General features: G+C 39.6%; 1 protein-coding gene across 1 annotated transcript in view; it reads right to left on the bottom strand.

Annotated features, from left to right (window-relative positions):
- Window positions 1–1201: 1201 nt before the first annotated feature.
- The window catches only part of MAP1B (microtubule associated protein 1B), a 71468-nt gene continuing 47242 nt past the window's right edge, over window positions 1202–25427 (bottom strand). Inside the window, exons 4-7 of the mRNA XM_030968617.1 lie at window positions 23101–23241; window positions 9900–16440; window positions 7616–7854; window positions 1202–5835 (exon numbers count right to left, since the gene is read on the bottom strand). Coding sequence (XP_030824477.1) covers window positions 5680–5835; window positions 7616–7854; window positions 9900–16440; window positions 23101–23241 — 7077 coding nt within the window. The 3' untranslated portion in view covers window positions 1202–5679. The remainder of the gene's footprint in view (window positions 5836–7615; window positions 7855–9899; window positions 16441–23100; window positions 23242–25427) is intronic.

The raw sequence follows: 25427 nt of genomic DNA, 5'->3' as shown, positions 1-25427 counted from the left end.
CCTGCCTTTTTTATAGACTGAAAAGAGGAACCATCATGTCCCCATGGAATCTGAAATAATACCTCATAAGCTTATTGAATTTTTTAAGCTGTGTTGAAGAAAGGAGCTTTCATGTGGCATCTAGAAACACCAAGCCAAACACCACATACCAGGCAGGCCTGGCCCCTGTTACACCTATGCAAATCCACAAATTTGCTATGCAGCTGCAAGTGAATGACTGGGATTGAAGCTTGACCTGGTCTCCTTTGCACAATCATTTTAAGATATTTTAAGTAGCATCAGTTACTCTACCACAAAGCTTGGAAAACCTTGATGTACACATATGCAGAATTATAAGATTTGCAGCACTTGACTTCCCTCATCTAGTCATCATTTTTCCCTATTTCACCATGCTCAGCCAATTCAAGCAAAGTACAGCATTTCTTACTGTCATAAGAAGCTAGAAAGAAATCCTTGGACTCTGGAGGTGAATAAGGGCCTGCAAAAGAAGGCTGCTGTCTGAGGGTGAAGGAAATCCCACAGGACCTCTGCTTCTCCTGGAATGAGCACCCCTTGCATTTTACTGCCCCAGTCTTTACCTGTTTTCATACCATCACCATTGACTGCTGCAATCTCAGTACAGTAGGCATGGCAGCAGCAAGCAACTACAAAGGCAGAAAGCCTGATGTTACAGCCTCCCTCGACAGCAGTGGAGGAAGTCTAACATTTATAGAGTAAAAAACTGAACTGAGGGCTCAGCTTCCCCATATACTCTGTCCCCTCCAACCAAGACGAATGGGCAGGGATGGTCAGGAAGGGTCCATGACTACTGCAGACAAACTACACACTCTTGGTGAACTGCTACAACTTTGGAAAAGACCTCATGGTGGGCTCAGTTTGATGTAAATTTATTTGGCATCATCTGTGACTGTGTACTTACTGAAAATGAGGTGTTTTCTCATTCTGCTGAGGAATACAGGAATGAGAACAACAAAGAGAAGCCATGTCATGGTACATCATGGTAACGTTTCACACCACAAGATAAAAGTATCCTTCCACATTTATCTTCCAGTTACTAAAGAGAGATTGGGGTTTGTCTGGCATTCAAATAATCACTGATCTTCAGGAAAAAAACCCCCATAGACTAGGTAATCATGACTAAGAAAAAGGGAGAACTTCAAAATACATACATACACAAAGACAAGAAACATGTCAACACCACTTTATCACTTTTGTATTTTATTGTGGAACTGAGTTTGATTCCTTTACATCAAATATCCTCAATGGAAGAGGGGATATTGCACACAAATATCATAAAAGCACTACATATTACTTTCACTGGAAACTAATTTTCTACATTAGATATGACTGGATAGAATAGAAGTGATGCAGGATTATAAGACATAATACCATACACAGCTGCAGACTGACACAAACACCATTCAGAACAAGAGAGAGGAGGTGTGTGAGGTGCTTCTCAGCCAGCCACAAGACTTTCTTTCCATAGTTTGGAAGATAATGGCTGCATGCAAATGCGTGAAAGCATATTTCAGATTTTGTCTTTTACATTGAGATTACAGCCCAGTCTTGAAGAGGTAGCTCCTGCCTTCTGGAGCGCTTAGTTAGCCTAGTAGAGAGAAGCTGCTTCTTAAATTTTTTTCTTTCTATATTTTATGCCATTGTTTTATTTAGTTACTCTTTTTTTTTAGAATTTTTTGTAAAGTCACAACATATAAGAGTTTTTTCTTTTTTTTTCAAATTTTAAATAGCAAACATTTTTAAACTAGGTGAATAATATAATTGCATTCTAAGAAATGCTTATCCCTAGTTGATTTTAGTGTTTTGTTCAATTATTAAGTGAAATGATGAAAGTTTTTCTTTCAAGTGTAAACATTATATTTTTTTCATATTCTAGTAAATCCAGACCAAGAAAATTACTATTTCTCTCAAAAACATCATTACTGAGCAAGAACCTCTGGCGACAGATGAACAAAGAGAAGCGCATGACAGAAATGTTCCAAATGTACAGCAAGTGCTCTTTGGAACCCATTTGCTTGTGTTGGGAGGGATTGAAAATTCAATTAACAAATTTATTAAATCTTAGTAAAAGAGTACCAGAACTCTCCTAAAATGCATAAGCTATCATAGACAATTAAAAAAACCCCAACATTCATATACACAGTTATCTCCATTCACCACAGTATGTAAAATAAGTAAAAAAAAAATCAAAAGTGATTTCTATGAAAGATGGGGTGAAAATAGAGGTCAATGAGTCAGGCCCACCACAGGACTTTGAAAAGGCATGCAAGAGAGGCCCTGTCCAAGTTCAAGAGTGGGATGGGATCCCCAAAGTTAATTCTTCATTGAATTATGAAGCATTATATTAATAGCATAAAGATCATGACTGGGAATGCTGTTATGGGTAATACCATCATTGAAATGGAGTGTTCTTTGCACTCAGATATTGAATCTTTACAATTAGAGTAATCAATAACAAACCATGCTCCTAGAAATCTATGCTGATCAACAGCACTCATCGTTAATGTACACAGTACATTTTGATGACTGTTACACTAAACTAGTTGTGTAGTACTAGGATTAGCACAGGTAGATTAGATCCACAGGCAGGAAAGTCATTAAGGGCAAGAGGAGCCAATGGAGGAGCTCATCGCAGTGTTGAATCTAGGTGCCATTGCCATTCGGAAGGGAGTGGATGGAACAGGCATTACAATACCTCAGAATAGCCAGACCATGGTTTTAATATTCTTGTAGCAGCAAAAAAAGCAAATGTACATGTAACTGTCTAATTATAATTATTACTTCAGAAGTAAACCAAATGTTTCAGCCATCCTAAACTTGCTTGGGCATATTTAAGGCTTGATTCCAATTTAATTTACAGTAGGATCAGATGACTGTAACTTCCCTGACAGTAGTGAAATTGCTCCTGATTCACAGGAGTGAGTGGCATAAGTGAGATTAGTCACAAAACCACTGCTGTACTTAAAACAATTTTCTACCAAAGCAGAGATACAAACCATGTCAGGTGCTGTCAGAAAATCAGAAAATCTGTTCCCACCCACTCAAAAGGTTTGAATTCTGAACAGTATAATAAAATAGATAAATCAGAAAGAATTATAGAAACAGTACAACTGTTCTGCCAAAAATTCTGCAGAACATACCTACAAAATTATACAACATAGTCTGCAAAGATATCCCATATCTTTGTAGAATATGTATTACAAAAGCATTTTTAAGTGAATTACATGAGCCCAGCAAACATGCTTGTTTTCACAATACATTTCCATCTGCCTTTTGTGCCATAGTCACTCTGAGTTATTCTTAACTACTTAAAAGGTATAGAAATAAATAAAACAGCATTGCTAGAGAAATCTAAAAAAGAGAAGACATTAAAAATAAATCAAAACCCCAACCACTGACAAACAGTAATTCACAGCATTAAATGGGCATGAGAAGCCCACATTTACAAGACCCTAAACCAGTATTAAAAAACCCTCATAAAAATTAGGAGTGCAAACATACACCTATTAAACAAAAATATCCTAACAATGTAAAATTGAAATAAATTATAAGTAGAGAAAATAAAATGAGGTCATAGTTCACTACATTGTAAAACTTAATAGCCATAATGGTGATTCATACAACCAGCACGTAACTCCATGCTGTAGGCCTTTACACCTTCTTAAATTCAGATTTGCAGACCTTCTGCAATGCAACAAGATTTTTTTAATTGGGGTAAAATTTCTGAGACTAAAAAATCCAAACTGTCTTAAGTCACAGAGCAGTGGTGCTGTTCCTCTGCAAACAGTATAGAAAAGAAAAAGAATGGAGGTATGAAGAAGGAAAGAAAAGGAAGAAAAAAAGAATAGTAAAGGAAGAGGCAATGCGAGGAAGAGGAAAGGAAGTGAAAGGGTAAAAAAAGAGAAAATGAGAGGAGGAGAGAGGAGTAAAGGAAAGAGAAGGAGGAAAGGAAAGAGTAGAGGAAAGAGGAAAGCAAAGGGGAAGAGAAGGGAAAGGAAGGGAAGGAAAAGGGAAAAGAAGGGACTTTTTCCTTATTGCTTGTTCTATCCTTTTCCAAGATCTTGTGAGGGTTGAGAATGTAAGTTATAACCTTTTAAGTATTGGGCAATCAACTTCTCAAATCCCATTTTCTGTCACCATCAACAGAACAGTTTTATGAGGGTATCCTTCCATACCCATCTCCTGAAAAAGGTATTGACAGTTGACTGTTTTCAATAAATTTTACCTCAATATCAATTCTCACTAGAATCTTAAACAACACTACTCATTTATCTTACAAAACTACTAAGAAGAATACCTTCACCTTAAAAATTTTTCCTTGCATTTACCTGTAAATGAAAATGTTTGTTACAAGTCATGTATTAAAAGTTCATGCAGCACTAAAAAGAAAGGCTTCTGTACATTTGTTCCCATGTTCACTCTTAAATTAAACAAATAAAATCAGGTAGGACAAAGGAAGGCTGAATACTGTGCAGGCTCACAGGTAACCTTTTCCATCGTTCTGAATGTTTCACTAAATTTTGTAACTCTGATACTAGACACCACTTCTATCTTGCTTCCACAGTACGAAAGGAGCCTTCAAAAAAAAGCTCATCTTGCCTTGTTGAGCTGTCCAGGTGCATCTATGAAGTGTTCACATAACTAATATATGTAATTCATAGCACCAAACCATTTGACCAGTCAGATAAGTTCCTAATACCACACGCGTACTCACGCTTCTTTACTGGTGCAACTATGATCCTACACAGATGTTTTATAAATTTGCTGTCTCAGCATTAAAAAATAAGTGCATCAAGTTTCTTTGTACATTCAAGTCACTTTCTAAGGCAAATTGTCTACTGTATGTACTCCCGACCGCTTTGGTATTTTGCTTCAGTTAATCGACAGTGGACATGGGTGTTTTCAAGCATGTGGACTGGTCAGTTCTGGCTGGAGTGAGTGGGCTTTCGCTGGAAGCATGCTTTAGACCAACAATTCTGCATGTTGTAAGAAAGGTTTTAGACTTCTGGATGGGGTGCAGGCTACATGCATATTTGGCCTATGATTGTTAGGGTGTGTCAGTATGCAGAGTTCAAATTAAAGTGGAAAGCTGCTGATGAGTGATTAGGTCATACATCCCTTCCTAGCCATGTTCTCTTTCTTTTTATGTTTGAGCTAACTTAATTCTTTAAAAAAAGGATCCCCATAGTGATAGCTCAAATTGATAAAAATTTAAAACGTTCTTCTCGTGTGAGAACATAAGCAGACTCTAGTAAGCGATACATCTATTGCCATGAGACTAATGCAGACCTAATGATTTACTACTTTCTCCTCCTACCCCTCTCTCTCTTTCTCTCTTTGTATTTCTTTAGAGGGCAAATGCCTCTACCTGGCAAAAGTCAATTGGGGTTGCTAGTGCATGGTTTCAAAATGTTCAGTGGAGTTGCAACTGGATCTGTATTTTCGCAGTAATTTGTACTCTACTATGGGAAGACTTATTTCCCTTAGCAACCAACAAAGACTGAAAAATATTAGTGACTTGCATCACTGTGACACAGTATAGCATTTGGCAGGTATATAGTTCAGCAGTTGAAATAGATGACTTGAATTTTCAGGAAAGGTGCTGTCAAACTGAAGAATTTCTGGAAACAACGGTTAATCTTGTGATGCACGGTCTTGTTCTTACAGCTCAATCTTGCATGCAGGAAAAGATTCATCTTGCATAACAACAGTGCTGCTGCTTGCCAAAACCATGATGTTGAGATCCTGCTGTTTCTCATGGGTCTCTTGATACCATTCCCTCATCACTTCGGAGTCATGGGTTGGGATTAAAGTCACCTGCAACATGAAATAAAAGTCCTATTGAATGGAACACAGAAATAGTTGATACGAAAAATGTCTTTTCAAGAAGCCCCAGCCAACAAGTATGTTTCCCTTTTGGAAAGAGTGAATTTTTGTGCAATAAATACCTGAATAAATGGATGGATAAAAAGAAATCAACATATAGGTAAGGTAGCATGACTGAAAATAAGGTTTATAAAAATAAAATGTTTTTTTTGTAAGGTGTTGTTATAAATAACTATGTAGTTCTTGGCTTTTGCTATTATGTATTGGTTTTTGCAAATTATTATTAATCACCACAATTTTGATATAGTACAATTTGTAATCACTTTTACATGCATTTAATATAGTATAATTTGTCAGTTTTTTGTGGCCAGTGCCTTGGTCCCTGTGTAACTTGCATATTTTAGTGTGATAAACATAAATTATAGTTTAGGCTTTCACGAAATATTAAAGTGGATGCTCTGTGTTCACTTTTGCAGAAGTAACTGTAGTTGTGGAATAATAACTAATGTCTTTGTTTTTATAACTAACTGACAGAAGTGAGAATAACAGATGAATTTGTGAAATAGCTGATGTTGATTTAAAATAATTGTGGAAATAGCTAAAACGTACTGCATGGTCAGATAACACTTGAGGAACAGATGTAAAGACCCCTGCCACTGACCCTTCAACTTGCACTATCGCCTGCTGAAACTACAGAAGTGAGATACGACTCTCAAAATCACATCCATGATTACTGCATGTACTCTAAAAAGACGGGTCAGAGGTTGAACCAAGCTAAAGAATCCCTGGAACATGTAAACAAGTTTAAAGAAATGTTTGAGTATGTTTAATCTTCATGAATATGTATTTGACCTAATGCAATGAAAAAGTACATAAGAAGATTTGCTATGATTAGCCAGTGTGCCTCTACCTACAGCTACACACCCATCGCTGTTTACTGTCCCTTTTATCCCTTATTCAACTTTTAAAAATGTTGAAGAGTGAAGCTTGTTTCTCACAGTGCTGAGATGCAGCTTTCAAGAGAAGTATAAAGTTGTAATCTGCATGATAACTCTTCAGATTATAGACAATTTTTTTTTCACTTATTCATCATAATGGAAGGCACATGTAGTTTCCAAATGCATGTAATTTCTCTAAAAAGTGCGAAACCTTTCTTGCTTTCTTAAAACTGCAACAATGCCAAACTCAGATCATGTATGTGGTGTCGTGAAATTATGAGATGGCCAAGCTGGCCCTATATGCCAGTTTAAAATCTGTTTTAAAAACCAGGAACTGTTTTAAAAACCAGGAACTGCTCTGAAGGCAGTACAGGGCAGCTCTGTGCTTCACACATCATCAACAGTTTCACTGGTGCCCAGCCTGGGCACCTGCTGGAGTTTAGGATTCTTGCTTTTGTTTCTTTCTCTCAAGGAATTTTCTCCCACATGTGTTGGCAGGAGATAATAATGATGGCGTACTTAAGAGAGGCAAAAGAAGTTGCCACACCTCAGGGGAAGAGTGCAGCTAGCTACTCTCTCTTTTCACCTGGGGGTTTGTCTGGGAAGGACAGAGATACCGGGAGAATTGGTCTGGGTAAAAGGTGTTGGGTGCAGGTCCTCTTTCCTCTCATCATACTCTCCATTCCAAAGGAGGTTCCTGCCTTCCTTGGCAGACACCTGTCTTTCAAACCAAGCCAGGACCCCATTCTCTGGCATCTGTGCCAGAGGTGCTCCAGTTTCTCATAGCTGAGAAAGGTTAGATTTCCAGGTTGAGATAGAAATGAAGAGCCTACCTGCATGTTACTCTCCCACTGTGCCTTGCCCTCCAGCAGGGAGTCCAGAACAGCCCTGCTTGGCTCCTCGGCCGCAGCATCATTCCCGCTCACCACATAGTAGGATGACCGCACCCTCTTGAAAAACTCAACATCAACATTCTTGCTGTTGCTGTGGTTGGGAATGTACACCAGATCCAAATACACTGGAGGTCCTGGAGGCACTGCTGTAGATTTTGCCACCTTAGTATTCCCAGGTCCTTTGGAAACCAAACAACAAAAGAATATCTCACAGGCTGGTTAAAAACATGCATTTATTAATTACTATTATAACCACTGAGGTGAGACGTGGCCAATTATGGAATTACCCTCCTACATATAATGGCATGTTACAGCTTTGCTGTACCCCAATTATAATTGTAATGGGAGCAAAAACCTGAAAAACTGGAACTATATAACACAATAAAAAATCACTACCATATTACAAAAATTTAGCTGAACCTTTTCCAGTAATATACTACTATTATCCAACAATTACTATGCAGGGCTGTGATTACTGAATTACCATTCTGTAAATGGTGCTATTATTTTCCTGATGAAGAAGTGCAGCTTTTAAAAAGTCTAGAGTATGACTGATCATAAAATCTTGTATCAGACAGGAGGCCATGAAAATTTGAAGCTGTCCTGAAATCTGAGGTACATAGCAAGACATGATGGCAATTGATGTGCTCAGGCTGCCTTGCAGATGCATCAGGAAGCTACTACACATGAGCACAAAGAGGAACTTGGAAGGAGGAAGTTGCAAAGCAATTCAGGGAACAGAGTCAAGTATTTGTCTGCCTGCTGTATCCTTATCTGCATACACAAATTAGCTACTTATCACGAAAAGTAGGGGGAAGTGTTTCTTTGCTGCTGTACATAGTATATACAGCACTTGTTCTAGGAGCTTCAGTCAAAATGAAGTGCAACAAGTAAACACATTAAGACTATTAAACAAAAAATCGCATCTTTTGCTCTAAAGTCATAGTGTAAACTCAAAATCGGGCTTCAGTCAGTAATTTTACTCAGATGATCAATGTTTATGGTTTATTAGCTTTCTCATGTTGATTAAGCTTGGTTAAGAATTATCTGAGCAATATGATCAATTTAGGGTCAAACAGTGTAAGGCCAGGCAACTCCCTTGCAGTTGTCTAGCATGTTCTGACACTCGCCACAGGGCAAAATGCCAAATGAAATGATAAGATTCCCTGATTTGGTTTTGTTACAAAATATTTTATCATCTTTGATGATAAAAAAATCTCAGATGTAATTTTAAATTGTACATACCAACACTAATTAAGATACTTGTTGCTATATTTTTACTATTTTATGTCATTACAAATTATTCCAGGATATACCTGGGAAGTATGCCTAATGACTTTAATATAGAGCTTAAGTGCTGCAGAAATGCACAGCAAGAATAACTACATTGCTGCTTCGAAATGTATCTTCTAACTGAGATGCAAAGAACGGGGTGAGAAAGGAACAATGGACTACCAAAAATGGGGAAGCTAAGGACAGTTGACTGCTGGTTTGTTTGTGCTGAATTCTAGAACTGCTCCTTGTAAAGAAGGTTTCGACAAACATCAGTCCTCACAGCAGAAAAATCAAAGTATCCCCCAAATAGTCCCTAACAAGGTCTGCTGGAAACAACCTATTAGCGCAATACCTCCTTCAGTAATCTAATTCACAATTTTTTGCTACTTAGAATGTATAACAGACATTCAAAATTACATTAACTTTCTGTACGTTTAGTTATCAGTGATGGCATAAGACTGGATTATGTGATGTACATGTTTACTTCACTCAAAATGCTTTTACTAATGTTAAATTTTTTAAATGCTGCTTTTAAAATCAATTCAGCAAAGTAATAAGAACATCCAAAGAGAGATAGTGACTTTGCCTTGCACAATATTAAATTGCATTAATTTATGTTAAAGAGAAATATATCTACCTATTTCTCACAATGAATAAAAGGGTTCACCTTGCTACTGATTTTACTTCACCTACAAAAGTGGTACTTTCAATTCTATTAGGTGTTTAACTGTTTAGACAGCTTGTATTAAATTCTTTCTATTTTATGTACTCTCTGGGCAAACTGACATCAATTTTCTCAGATTATAGAAGTGAAAGTAGTGTCTTTCATGCATTTAAATGTGGCATTTACATGCTGGATTTGTACTTAAAACCTGAAATTTCTTTGAGGATATGCCACAATCTGCACTTTAAGCTGATATAATAGCAAATAATTACTATTTGTCTTTACCTGTGGCTGCAGTCTTTGCCGACTTGGATGTTGTTGTATTCGCTGCATTCTTGGTATCCTTATCTTTCTCCTCCACTCGAGACTTTACCTCTGGATTGGAGATATTTTTGGTTGCCTTCTCCACAGATTCCTTCTTTTTTGGAGAAGCTGTTCTGGAAATTTTGTCTAAAGATTCTTTTGTAGCTGGCTTTGGTGAAGCCACTTGTTTTGATTTACCATCACTTTTTTTAACAGGAGAAGATGACTTGGTCTTGGTACCCTGCTTTTTTGTCTTCGTCTTTTCTTTGAGGTCCTTCTTCAAAGGTTTACCTAAATTCTGTTCAACTGGCAGAGCCTCTGGATCAACCATGGTGACATCAGGGTGCCTGGGGGAAGGGCTGCGATCCTGCATTGGGACAGGTGGCGGGTCAATGTGTTTGTACGTAATTGTCTTGTCCGTTGGAATGGTTTCCGACTCATCCTCTGAGTCAATGTTAGCATCTGCAGTGATGGAAGGGCATTCCTCAGTCTCTGGCGGAACATCCGAATCGGTCTGAGACGGGGCAGACTCGCTCACAGATGTGGGAGGAGTTTCATCACACTGCCGCCCTTGCTGCTTTCCCCCAGAAGGAGGCTGAGCTCCCCCAGATTGAGTTAGTGGCTTCTCTTGATCTTGAGACTGTTCCTCACTTGCAAACCACTCAAGGGGATTTGGGTTGATAAATGAAGGTGAAAGTTCAGTTTTGGGATGCTTATATTCACAAGAGGACACAAGGCATAAGTCAACATCTTGACGGGATTCTGCTAACGATTTACTTGGAGTAAAATGTGCACTTGCTTCATAGGAGTAGCTGGTAGCTTCAGGTGACCTCTCAGGGCTAGCTCTCCCAGTTGTCTCAAACGAGTAATCTGTGGCTTCAGGTGAACTGGAGGCTTTGCCAGTTGTCTCATAAGAGTAAGTCATGGCCTCTGATGACCTGGTGGTTCTCCCAATTGTATCATAGCAGTAGCCAACGGCTTCTGGTGACTTAGAGGTTTTCCTTGCTGTCTCATAGGAATAATCCATAGTATCAGGCGATCTGGTAGCTTTCCCAGTTAACTCATAGGAATAATCTGTGGCTTCAGGTGATTTGGTGATTTTCCCAGCTGTCTCATAGGAATAATCTGTGGCTTCTGGTGACCTGGTGGTTTTCCCTGTTATCTGATAAGAATAATCTGTGACCTCAGATGACCTCATATTTTTTTCAATTATCTCATATGAATAGTCTGTACCCTCAGGTGACCTAGTAGTGTTCCTGGTTATCTCATAGGAATAATCTGTGGTCTCAGGAGACCTAGTAGTTTTTCTGCTTGTTTCATAGGAATAATCCATAGCTTGAGGTGATCTAGTAGATTTTCCGACTGCCTCATAGGAATAGCTGATGTTCTCTGGTGACCTTGTACTTTTCTCTCTGGCCTCATATGAATAACTAAGTTCTTCTGGTGACCTGCTGCTTTTCTCTGAATCTTCTTTATCAGGGCTGAGTAAAGGTTCTGGACTGTGCTTTGATAGGGGTTCCTGATAACCAAAAGCTTTGACAGGAGACACATGCTGTGACAACAAAGATGTGTGACTAGCTGACACTGCTTCTGTGATTGCAGGAGGTGAGTCTGGAAAAGTAGGAGAATACAGGGGAGAAGACTCCCTTGGAGTTAGTGGAGACAGGTCAGATTTTGGTGACAGCTTTTCCCCCAGGCTCTGCACCTTTTCTGAGGTAAAAGAAGAATGCAGTGACATCTCTCTGGGTGGAACACCACCTGAAAATGTTTCCTCTGGCAGTGGTGAAGCTACCTGGGAAGGTGTATGAGCTGATGAAGTTGAGGATGAAGCTTCAATTTGAGAAACTGAAATAATTTCTGAAATATCTTTCTCTTGAGAGTAAGATGACTGTTCCACAGGTGAAATCTTCTGTGCAAAAGGAGACTCCTGTGTATCTGAAGGGCTATAATCTACTTCTGTTGGTCCATTTTCAGATATATGGTGTACACTAGTGCCTACAGCAGGATATTCTGGAGACTGCCTACTAAAATCCATTGCTAAAGACTGCTCAGGTGACTCCCGACCATATTCTACTGACATAGCTGACTGCTCAGGAGATCTGTGATCAAGCACCGGTGTTCTTGATTTTGCAGTTTTAGGTGAGAAATCTGGTGGAGAAATTGACATAGGTCTTGGGCACTCTTCTTTAGATGGAGACATTTCTGTTTCCTGAAAAGTTGTTGGTGTTTGAACAACTGACACTGAAAGGGAATCATCAACTTCAGTAGAGTGGGGAGAACCAACCTCAGCATGCAAAGAAGGAGATACATCATCAGTAGTTGGTTCCGGAAATGAACTGGTAGCAACGGATGCTGTAGAGACAGAAGCTACTCCTTCTATATGGGAATAGGTGTCTTCTGCAACAACCTCATCAACGGGGGTTGCAGACTTGTCAGAGACAGTGCCTTCAGAAATTGACATTTTGGTATCTTCTTTTAAAGAACCAAACTGACTGATATCTATTTGAGTTGGTGAGAGATCACCTGCTAACTTCCGCTCATCCAAGACCAGTGAAGACTGGGAGCTGCTGGGTTCTGTATCCTCCATTTTCCTTTCCAGGCTGAAGCCTTCCTTAATTACCATAAATTCCATGCTTTTTTCATCTTGTTTTTCTTGGAAGAGGCCCACAGAGCTTGCTTCAGAAGCTGGGCTCATCTGAACAGGTGATTTTTCCTTTTCAGGTTTCCCCTCAGAAGGACTTCCATAATCTCTGGTGGGAGACTTTAAATCAGCACTCAAAAACGCATCGTAAGTGGTCTCTGAACCTATCAGTGGAGGACTCCGCAGAGGTGAGAGAACTTTTTCAATAGGAGATTCTGAATCTGGCACGGGCTCATCCATAGGGCTTATTCTGCATTTCTCAGACTCGTCTTTGACTTCACTGAACTCAAAGCTAACAGGAGCTTCTGTTGACTTTTCACTGGTTTCAGAGGGAAGCTGACTGGACTTTTCATCAGTGGGAGACTGATAATAAGGTGTGTGGCCAGCACTACCAGCAGCAGACTGTGACGGAGATGCTACTTCTAATGTTTTATCTTCAGGGCTTGTGCAGTGCTCTTCAGCAACTTCTTGGTGTACATCAGGCAATTTAGCAACGGGGACAGACTCAGAAGGAACCTTGATCTCATTGGGAGTGAGTGAAAAGTTCACACTACGTTCACTCAGTGGTGTTTTGGCAACAGGCGATGGAGGGGACAAACTGTCAGCTGGACTCTTGGCTGAAATATGTTTTCCACCATCTTCTTGATAGGGTTCTCTGATTTCTAATTTATCAGTGCCTTGGATTTCACTTTCTCTTTGCCGGTATACATCTTGGAATGCAGATTTGCAGAATTTATCTTCTTCTAATGAAGATGGTGGTGAGATGGTGGAAGCTGAGGCATTATAATCCTTTCCTTCTGTGGCCTCTGTTTTGGATCCTTCCGATAGCCCATTAAAAGCATCTGGAAGTGGAGAAAGTTTAGTTCTGCTGAACTCCTGAGAGTACAGTGATGTCTCATACTTGGTAATGTTCACATATTCCTGAGAGGGTGACTCGCTTTCCTCGTTGTTAGTTTCATCACTCATGACATCTCGGGGTGTTGACATTTCATCCATTGGAGTTGGTTCACTGGATATTTCAATGGTGGACTGTGTGTAACCTGAAGTAGCAGTGAACTCCTCAGGTTGATCTTCCCTATTTTCTTCATCAGAAACAGTGGCTTCACTTTCTGAACCACCAGGCAGTGTCTCATCATGGATAGAAGAAGCTGGTTCAATCACAGGAGACTGAGACTCTGAGCGCTTAGTTGGTGTAATTATGAGTAAGCCATACTTATCCTCGGCTTCACCAGATTCTGCAGCTTTGTCTACCACAGCCATCACATAATCTTCTTCGGCTTCTGTTTTTTCAGTTTCTTCTTCATCTCTGATGTCTTCTGCTTTGTCTTCCTCATCTTCTTCAGTCTCTTCAGTTTCTGCCTTTTCTATTGCTTCTTCCCTGTCTTCTTCAGCTCGTTCATCGGATGCCTCATAATCTGCCTTTTCAATACAATTTTCATCTTTAATGTTAGTATCTACTTGAGTCATTACTTTTTCTGAGCCACCTGGAATTTTTCTTGATTCTTCCACATACGGTTTTGTGGCATCCAGTTGTGTTTTTTCCACCTCATCTCGTTCTTCAGCTTCTTCTGTCTCTGCCTTTTCTTCATAATCTGCTTCAGATGATTCTTCCAAGCCAGTTCCCTCATCTTCAAACTTTTCATTGTCATCAACCTTGTGTTTTTCCACAGGTTCCAATTCTTCAGGTGTCTGTTCACACTCACCCTCAGCCTCTGTGGTAGTTATGCCTTCATCAGATGACTCAGCAGGTCCTTCATTATCCAATTTTTCTTTTTGTACTTCAAAAGCGTCTTTTTGTACTGTGCCAGTGAGATTCAGATCATCCTTTATAAGTGCAACTTCAGATTTTGTTTCTTTTATTGTTTCTACTTCTTCAGCTTTTAATTCCTCAAAATCCTTTGTTAAATCCTCTGGTGAAGACATAAGGGATCTCTCTGCTTCAAGCTCCTTTCCACCGGCTGTAATTTCTGCAGCTGCTACAGTTGTGGCTCCAACTGCTGCAAGGGCAGCTTGTGCTCCACTGACTTTGAGGTCCTTCTTCACACTTTTAACTTTTCCTTTTTCCTTTGGCTTTCCAGCAGCTATTGCTTCTTTTTTAGCAGGTTCCTCCTTCTTTTGTGGTTTAGGCTTTGCTGCTGGCTTTTTGGCTTCATTTGAAGGAGTAGCTGTCTTCTTTGTTTCTTTAGGAACCTTTTTGATGTCCTTTTTGGCTTCTTTGTCTTCCTTCTTGATTTCCTTCTTCTCTTCTTTTTTAGCTTCTTTTTTAGCTTCTTTTGTTGAAGCTTCTTTCTTTATTTCTTTCTTAGTTTCCTTCTTGTCTTCCTTTTTCACCTCTTTCTTAACTTCTTTCTTGATCTCTTCTTTTTTTGGTTTTTCCTCTTTTTTGATGGGTGTTTTCTCTTCTTTTTTAGAAACCTCTTTCTTTGGTTTTTCTTTGTCCTCCTTCTTTTCTTCAGGTTTTGCTTTGACTTCCTTTTTCACTGTTTTCTCCTTTGACATTTTCGGTTTTACATCTGTACCTTGTTTCTCAGGAATTTCGGATTTCACTAGTTGTTCTTCCTTATTTGCTATGTCTTTTTCTACCACTATTGGTTTGGTCTCTACTTTTGCTGGTTTTTCTTTTTTAACTGGAACTTTTTCTTTGCTTTCCAGCTTCTGAGGCTTTTCTGGTACTGGACTAGGCTTCACAGGCTCTGGTGTTTCTTCTTTAGATTCCTTTCTGACAGGCTTATTTGGTGGTGTCTTTGCAGCAGGCTTCAGACTCTCCTTGCTATCTGTTCGTTGTTTCAATTTTGCTTGTTTCACAGCTGGACTAGCAATGTTCCCAGTTAGGTCTTTTTGTGTAACCATTGGTTGTTTCAGGAAGTCTAAGTGTTTGAGTTTTTCTAGTCCCTCTAGAATATTATACTGGGTGCTGTTTCCAGGAAAGAGAACTCGGATTATTTTTTCAGCAGGATTAGCTGGATGCCACACAATCAGGGATGAGACAGAGGTGAAATAGGATAATGGAATGTCTAGCTCTTGGCCATTTGGTAGCAGGAATTCAGCTTTATCTTTGTTAGTACCACTCCACTGCTGCATAAAATATTGCATCTCTTTGCTATTTTTGACAGGATTAAGCACATACATCTCAAGTTTGCCAACTCCCATTTTCTGAAATAAAATGATAGGTTCAATGGTATTTCCTGTATTTCTGAAAAGTGGTTCTGGTTTCATAGACAACTTATTTAAATACTGGAGAGTAAAGCAAGCTTCTTCTACACTCCTTTTTACTCTGAAATTAGGATCCAGGTTCTTCAGGTTCTCAGGTACATTAAGGAACACAACTCCTAAATCAGGTGAGATCAGATTTTTCATCCAGTCACTGTTGGTAGTAGACCCTTGGGACTGTTCCTCTTCTAGTTCAGCTATCTTTCGCTGAAGCATGCTATTGATTCCTGGCAGATTGTCATCTCCAATGTGAGTCAGCAGAATGGAATCTACCCTGTCCAAGTGCCGGATAAGTTTCCAAAAGCAAGATTTTCTTTCAGATCCTCCATTGATAAGCATATTGAATCCATTCACTGCGAACAATGCAGAGTCCCCTCTTCCCCCTGGGAAAATGTAACAGCAGGGTTTGGAGAGCTTCAAGAAACCTCCTGAGGTTGGAGGTTCCAAAATGTCAAAAGGCGATGGCACTTCTACTGATTCTGACAGATACTCTGTGAATTCAGAGAGTCCTTCCATCTCAGGCAATATGGAAGCTGAGTTGAGTTTAATGTTAATGAAGTCTTGAAGGTTGTGTCTGTCAAGGTTGGAATTTTTCCAGTCCCCTTCCTCAGGGCAGAAAAGAGTTAGGCTGGCTTTGTTGGCAGGGTGTGTGGTGCTCAACAATTCACCAATCTAGGGTTATAAAACAAAAACACAAGAAGATGCACACAAATTTACTTTTTAATGACAATTAATGCCAACACATATTTCCTGATCAGATAGATAAAACCTTTTTCATTTGGTTCTGCACTGGCAAGTCCCCATTCTAGATGCTAAAGTAAGCTGGTATCACAACTATTTTACTGCCTTATTTTTTTAAAATACAAAGGAGGACCTTATTTCTGGTCAGTACTGCCCAAAGGACAACAGGATATAAGGTTCCCCCTTCCCTTCTTCATACTTTATAGAAGGATGGTCCTAACTATCATACTGAGTGGGCATTTTATCAAGACTGGTTGTAGGAGAGTTTTCCAGAGCAGTGATCATGAGATGCTGGAATTCAGAATCTTGTGAGGAAGCAAAGCAGGAATCCTGTGAGGAAGCAGTCCTTAAGCAGGACTTACTGCTTAAGTTCAGGACTTCCTGCTTACTTAAGTTCAGAGGTCCTGAACTTAGACCTCTTCAAAGACTACTTGGAGGAATTCCACGGTTTAGGGTTCTGGAAAATATGGGGGTCCAAGAGACTTGGTCAGTATTCAAGCATCCTTCCTTCAAGCTCAAGACCAGTGTATTCCCAATGAGCAACAAAGGGGTCAGGAGACCTGCATGGATAAGCAGGGAGCTTCTAGTAAATCTCAAATGGAAGGAAGAAATTTATGTAATGTGGAAAAAGGCACAGACCACATGGAAGAACTATAGGAACATTGTCAGAATATGCAGGGATGTAACAAGGAAGGTCAAGGCCCACCCACAATTGAGTCTGGTAAGGGCCATCAAGGACAGAAAGCAGGACTTCTAGGAGTACATCAGCAGCAAAAGAAAGAATAAGGAAAGCGTGTGTCACTGACAAATCAGACTGGTCTCCTGGTCATGGAAGACTTAGAGAAGGTGGAATCACTGAATGTCTTCTTTGCCTCAGTCTTTACTGCTGAGGCCAGCCCTCAGATCTTGGAGATAAGGGAGGCTGGAGAAAAGGAAGAGTTTTATTGGTTCTAGGGGGTTGCATTAGAGATTAGCTGGGCAGACATAACACCCATAAATCCATGGGTCTTGATGAGATGCACCCACAGGTGCTGAAGTAGCTGGCAAATGTTGCTAAAACACTCTTTGAAAAGTCCTGGAGAAAAGGAGAGGTGGATGATGACTGGAGGAAAGTCAGTGTTACTCCTTTATTCAAAAATGGGAAGAAAAAGGACCCAGGAAACTACTGGCCAGTCAGCCTTACTTCCACTCCTCAAAAGGTGATGGAACAGGTCATTCTGGAGGTCATCACCAAGCAAACAAAAGAAAAGAAAGACATCAGAGGCAGTCAGCAAGGATTCCCCAAGGGGAAATCATGCTGACCAATCTGACAGCCCTCTGTGATGGCAGGGCAGGACGGGTCAATGAGGAGAGAGCAGTGGATGTTGTCTGCCTCCACTTCAGCAAGGCTTTGGACACCATTTCCCATAACATCCTCATAAATAAAGCTCAGGAGATGTGGGTTAGGTGAACGGACAACGAGGTGGATCAAGGAATGGCTGAATGGCAGAGCTCAGAGAGTTATGATCAGCTGAGGAGAATCAAGTCTTATTCAAACTCTTTATCAGCAACCTGAATGAAGGGATGGAATGCGCCCTGAGCAAGTTTGCTGATGACACTGTGGGGAGTGGCCGATACACCTGAAGGCTGGGCTGCCATTCAGCATGACCTCAAAAGGCTGGAGAACTTGGTGTAGAGAATGAAGTTCAACAAAGGCAAATACAGGGTTCTGCATCTGGGGAGGTGTAACCCCAAGTACCAGTAACAGCCTGGGGGCTGAATTGTTGGGAAGCACCTCTGCAGAGAATGACCTGAGAATCTTGGTGGATGCCAAGTTGACTATTCGCCAGCAAAGTGTCCCTCTGGCCAAGATGGTCAATTGTATCCCTAGAGGACACCATTCCTGAAAAGCCAGCACCCTTCCTTCCATCAGGAAGAGTGTAGCCAGCAGGTTGAGGGAGATGATCTCTACTCAGATGTGAGACCACATCTGGAGTGCTGTTTTGAATTCTGGTCTCCAGAGATCATGAAAGACAGAGAACTACAAAGGGTCCAGAAGAAGTCACAGAGATGATGAAGGGACTGAAATATCTTTCTTAGGAGGTGAGAAAATGGGATCTGGGCCTGTTTAGTACAGAGAAGTCTGAGGGGAGTTCTTGTCAATACATATTAAGTATCTCAAAGGCAGGTGTCAAGAGGGTGGTGCCAGACTCTTTTTGGTGGTAGCCAGTGACAGGACAAGGAGCAATGGCCGTAAGTTAAAACAGAAGCTCCACTTCAAAATGAGGAGGAACTTTTTTATGTTGAGGATGGCAGAGCTGGAACAGGCTGCCCAGGGAGGCTCTGAAGTCTCCCTCTCTGGAGATATTCAAAATCCACTGGGACATGTTTTTGTGTCAACTGCTCTGGGTGACCCTGCCCTGGCAGGGGGCTTGGACTGGATAATTTCCAGATGTCCCTTCTAACCGTAATGATTCTGTGATTAAGAAATGAGTCAATACTTCAGAAATGAAAATAACTGTAAGTTTTTGGGCCCCTCTCTCCAAGGAAGACACTGAGGAGCTTGCGCATATCGAGAGAAAGGCAACAGAGCTGGTGAAGGGCCTGGAGAACAAGTCTGACAAGGAGTGGCTGAGCGAGCTGAGGTTGTTTAGTCTGGAAAAAAGCAGGCTTCGGGGATCTTATTTCTCTCTACATTTGCCTTAAAGGAAGGTGTAGCCAGGTGGGGACTTGGTCTGTTCTCCCTAGTTACAAATGACAGGAGGACAAGAAATGGTGTCAAATTGCACCAGAGGAAGTTCAGATTGGGTGAGAGGGAAAATTTCTTTCCCAAATGGGTTGTCAAACACTAAACCAGGCTGCCCAGGGAAGTGGTTGAGTCATCATCCCTGCAGGTATTTAAGATCTGTAGACGTGGTAGTGCTTGGGGGCAGAGTTTACTGTTGAATTTGGAAGTGTTGGCTAAGAGATGGACTTTATGATCTTTGAGATCTTTTCCAACCCAAACAATTCTGTGAATTTGTCTTTTCCAATCTTAATGATTCTTTGAATCTATGATTCTAAATTTTGTACTTCTGAGATCCCAAGGTCCAGAGCCAAAGAAAGGTCAAGGAAAAAAAAAAAGTTTAAAAATGCTCTTGTCACTAGTTTGAATTAAAATTCATGGACCACAAAATTTGAAATCTAGAGTAATTCTATTAATTTTGCCAGTTTTACTTAACATTCCAGTACCAAAACCAACTGCTGCAAAAAAGGCACAGAAAATATAAATTTCCATGCCACAGTACAAACAGCCATTTTTTATCCCAGGGTTCTGAACTAAAAAACAGTATTTGATGGTCTCAGATAAGGAGACAAACATGAAAAAGTATGACATATTTTACCTTATTTCAGTCCCACAGATACTTTCATTTGACTTTTTTAACTGACAATTCGGTTAAATGCAGCTTATTTCTGTTCTATTTGCCCTTACCAAAGAGACCACCAAGCTTCTATAGAGAAGTAATTCAGATATTAAACGTCAGTGGAAAATGTGCCAGCACATCATCACAAAAAATACCATAACCTTCTTTGCAGAGATTCAGTTGTCAATTCAAGATTTAAGAACATTTTTCACAAGGATGGTATAGATAACACTACTGAATATTTGGGAATTCTTGGACCACAAGCTGTATCAACAGACAAAATTAATATATAAAAGATTAATGATGTTTGATTGTGTTGGATCTCTTTGGGCCCCTCTGTGTGTAGTTTTTTCTTTGTGTTATGTAACTTATTTTTGAGCATTTACCAAACATACAACTCAACAAAGGTGCAGTGGCTGTTTTAAGAATACCAGTCCAACCAAGAGATAAATAAAGCCCAAAATAAATATTTTCTACCTTCTTATATCATTGTTACTGAGTATCTAAACCATTTGACAGGAGTATACATAAATCTCACTCATATGTCAGACATGGCCCTATCTGACAGCAAATGAAAAAACAAAGCAGAAAGAATAAATGGAGAAAAGGCTGAAAAGGTTAAAAGATAAGGACAGCTGGGGAACCATTACTGTTGTTTATTGCAGAATTAAGAAAAGAGGGGCAGCACAGATGACAGCTTTGAAATGGATTTAGATTCTCAAGAGTAATTCTTATGTCTCTGATCAGGGTTGAAAACACACTATTAGGGAGAGCCAAATGTAAGAAAAAATCATTTACTCTGAATAAATAAATCCAAGTCTGTTGCATGCATAAGGAAAAAACTGGAGTACAGACTGTTTCTCATAAAGGGCCGATTTTCTGTCTAGATAAAAAAAAAATTATGGTAACATATTGGGGAATGAATATACTGTGTCAAGGTTTGGGGTGAGTCCTCTCCAGTTTATATTATACCATATTTGGATTTCTGCTTCATACTTCTAAATTCTGACTTTTTTGCTCCCTAAAGTTGGCATGCATAATGCAGACAGTGTTAAGCCACTGGAAGCCCCGGCTAAAGAAAAATTAAAAGAAGTTTATTCCAGGCACAGATTGTATCTATTAGGAATAGCAGATTCAGTCATGCCTCAGAAAAAAGTGTTCAATAGATTTGAATTTCAAATGGTGACACTAGGCATAGACAGCAACACAAAGATGCAGCTATTCCTTCTCTTCTCCAAATTCAAAACCACTGCGTGAGCAAAGAAATATACCAGTAAACCTGAATAAACCTTTTCTAAACATTGAAAGACATCTGTTGAGGAATGCTTGAGTTTTAAAGGTGTCACAGCCAGTGAAGACCAACAGTAAATTGGCTGCTCAGAGAAAACATGGTTATTACTTCCTACCCTGAATCACAAAGGTACAAGAAAGACTTTCGTGTTTTAGCTGTTGTTGCAGAAGCAGGGGAATGGGACATTTCACACCTTCCTACATAGGATAAATTGAAAAACCTGCTTTCAGGCTTTTCCTGAAGAGAGTTCTGCATGCTAGAGATAGATTTCTGAATTAGACTTTATACAAGTGTCTCCCAAAGTGTATTTACTTATTTGCAAGCACATTCCTGACCTTAGTTCAGGTTTGGCCCAGTGAAGTAAAAATGGGCAGAGGCCAGAAACACTCCCACCTTACATGGTCATAGAATCATAGAATTGTTTAGGTTGCCAGAGACCCTTAATATCACTGAGTCCAACTGTAAATCTGTCACTGCCGAGTCCACTAGGATCAGGACAGCACAGCAATTCTTTCATCTCGTCACCACATAGAAAACCAGTAGCCACTTTTTCTAGACCTTTATTCCTAATTATTTCTTTTCAATATTTAACAAAAATGTTGCACACATGAACTGCAGTATGACAAACATGTGTCAACCAAAAAACTTTGGTTTTGTGAAAGCTTGCCGACACACTGAGACCCTGAGGCTTCAGAAACAATAGGCTGGAAGCCAGCACTTGCTGAGAGCCATGCCAGCTGGCTGGTGAGCACACTGCCAGCCACAGAGATGAGCCAAATGAGCCTTACCCATAGCCCATGGGAGTGTGTCCTGAACACCCACTGCTGCAGCAACCCCACAGCATCTGCAACTCATGGCCAACCCCCATCCTCCCACTTTTCAAGCAATAATTTTGTTTCCTAATGGTAATGGTAGCATTTGCCCCTAGTTTTGCATGTAGTCATAAAGTAATTATGTGTTGCTAATTAGGCAGACATAAGGAACTTGAGCTTGTAATTTCATAGAAAAGTAACTAAGAAGTGCCAGTGAATTTTAGCTGCCAGGACTGTCTCAAGGAGCAGGAATCCAGCTCTTTCCTCAACCATTTGCTGAACAAAGAGACTTTGAGAATAGATCAAATGGATACAGTAAGGTCAAATTAGAGCTCACGCAAACTATGCTATTTCAGTGCTGAACTTTCAAACCTCAGCCTACTGACATGCTTCTAATTAATAGCGGAAACTAAATCTGTATGGATGCAGCCATACAGTTCATTTAAATATATACTTTATATGGCAGCCAAATTAAGTATGACAGCTTGTTTACTATGGATTCCTGCCCTATGGGAGCTTTCAGACACAGTACATTAAGGAAGAGAGCAAAGTAACAAGTCATGAAACAAATGGTAAATACTGGTATATTTAATACTTATTGTTTTGGTATGTAAAAACCGCAAGTTTTACAGATTCACTGGCCATATTTTAGACACTACTATAGAAAAGCTAAGCAGGTAGATAGTGCAAAAAACACAGTTATTCTAACAACCACACTCTGTCTTATTAATGCCGCTTGCTAATTAGCCACAGGCAAGAACCTGGTGTCAAGTTTAATTCGACTACTTTGTATGTGCACCTTAGATTAACAACCTGTGTATTTTAAACACAGAACTATTTCCTTCCATTGTTAAGGATTCCTTGATTTTTTCTTTCTGGAAGTTGTAATTTAATTTCCCAAATTAATATTCAATTATTTTGTTGGGCAATTTACATTAAATCTAAAGTAAAATAAATAAATGTTTTGCAAGAAAGCCTATAATAAAGAGTAAAGAGCAGCAGCACCAGGCTGCCTATGGTAACTCTAACAAGACAGACACTTTTATTCTTCTAGGAATCTCTGCCAGCATGTAACAATGCATGGAAGACACTTTTCTAAACATACCTCTTGATCTGTGAAGATCTCAATGAAGTTCTGGAAGGAGAAGGACCCTGACTGAAGAATGAGTTCTCCTGTGTTTTCAAAGCACTGGCCAGTTAGAACAAGGAGCTTGTGCCTTGCAGCATCTGTGATCATTAAGCGTACCTAGAGTGAAGAAGAGAAGTACATCAATAATGGGAGTGACCACGTGTTTCAACAGTCCACTGAGAACACACTGTTTATCTCTCCTAATTTACAACCAGTCTCTGGAACAGGACTCCCAAAACATTATGGAGTTATACTGCTGCTTACAACAGACAATGAGAAAGGGGAAAACATGAAAAAAAGGAGGGGCAAGATGGAGTTAGAAAGAAGGTCTGAAGAATAAACCAAATTAATGACATGAAAAAAACAGCAAGGAGCAGAACAGAATACAACTTGAATGAAGAAAACATTATTTTAGCAACAAACTTATTCATAGTATAGTTCTTGGTATACTTTTACAGAATTGTATCAGGACAACATTGGTAAACTATTTAAGAGCATATGCTTGTTACTTTACTTGACCCTCACTACAGCTACTAATTGCTCTTGCTTACCATTCCCAAGGGGGTGATTTATGTGCATGCTAAGAGAAAGCCATATATTCTAAATTTAGGAAGAAAACTAAACAGAACCTCTGTAAGATTCTATATTGTTGAGTAAATGCTTTGCAAATACTTCAAAAGTCTCACCCAACACTGAAATACCAATTCAGTCTATGGTAAGATACAAATTTTAAGTGCACTAATTCCTCTATCAAGGAAGAATTAAATCAAACCAGAACAGTGATTTCAGAACAAGGCTATCCACATATTAAACTAATTGAGCAAATGAGCAGAGTCCATCTGGGACAGCTCCACATGATAATGCACCCAAGCTCCATCTCCATGGAGATGACATAATCAACTCAGCTCTCCTAGCAAGATATTCTTTCCAAGGTTTATATTGATTGTTAAGCAATCAATTTCTTTAAATAACTCTTGTGAATGCCAGGAGGCTGAGCCAGGGAGGCTTAACTTGCATCTCTGCTGAACCACTCACTTTTCCAGTACAACAAGAAAACACATTGGAGAGTATGTATCTCAAAGAAAATCCCAATTCTACGATGTCTTCACTCTTATTTTATTAAATAAATGACCCTGATACTGAGCAGCAGAAAGTTCCTTTAATTAAACATGGGACTAGTGCTGGTGTGCCACTAGTTGCACTAAATAATTACATATTCAGAAATATAATGTATATATATCTATTTCAGACAAAAACATAGATAAGTGAAAACATTTGTCTGATGTGCATTACTCAAATCTTCTCTGTTTTCTCTCTGTTAAAACTGTATCAGAACTGGCTTCCTCTTCTAAGTTTTCTTTTGTTGCTGCCGGCAGTGCTTATCCGTCTGACTTTTGTGTAAACTCATCAGGTTTTCCAACAGTAAAACTACTTCCTGACTTGTCAATCACTGAAATCACTGATATCTGACTGTCATATAATTCCCCTTCAATTTTATTGACAATAAAACACATTCTTCAGAGCTAGCAAACTATGCCAAGAAAGTAAGTAAATAAATATTTGCAGATTACAGATCATAATGTGTACACATGGAGGACATTAAGAGACACATAAATTCTGTGTCTGGGTACAAATAAGGTTTTTTGAAGAATGACCAGAAATTTGTCTCCTGATTTCAAGACCACTTAATTTTAGAAGAAATACTGCAAGGGGATGATTCTGTTTAGTTTAACTGCTGCTTAAAGTTCAGAACTTGTTGAAGGAAGTGCACAGCAAGATGTAGGCTCAGTCAAAACGGAGATTAAGATGGAGTGTGAACAGAGACCAGCACATCAGCAGATCAGTGGTTTCCCATGATATGGTACAAATGACATGGTACGGTCACTGGAACATTAAAGCAATGGAGTGGAGACTTCCTAAAAAGGAAGTAAATGTTCATCGGGGTTTTCTTCAGGAAAAAACAATATCTCTCTCTTTGGGCCTCTTTCTTATGGGAGGTGTTTGGCATCTGACAGGACATGACAACAGCTTTGGGCACCATCATATGTGGACTACCACCAGGTTACCAAGTATATTGTATTTCTTTCTAATTTTTTTTGTTTGTTTGCTTCTTTGGCTTGGTTTTCTTTTTTATGCTGTTGTTTTACTTTGGTTTGTCTTTTGCTTCTTTGTGTGGTTTTTTTCCCCTGAGTGAATAGATTCCAGTTCCTCTTCTGGTGAAGTCAGAGCTTCAGATGGTATATCTCTGTCTCCCCCAGACCCACCCTGGAAATCTCTGATATATGAAATTAAGTTCTATTTGC

The sequence above is a fragment of the Camarhynchus parvulus genome, chromosome Z (genome assembly GCF_901933205.1).
Source record: "Camarhynchus parvulus chromosome Z, STF_HiC, whole genome shotgun sequence".
Lineage (NCBI taxonomy): Eukaryota > Metazoa > Chordata > Aves > Passeriformes > Thraupidae > Camarhynchus > Camarhynchus parvulus.
This window is presented reverse-complemented; position numbering and strand designations above follow the sequence as displayed.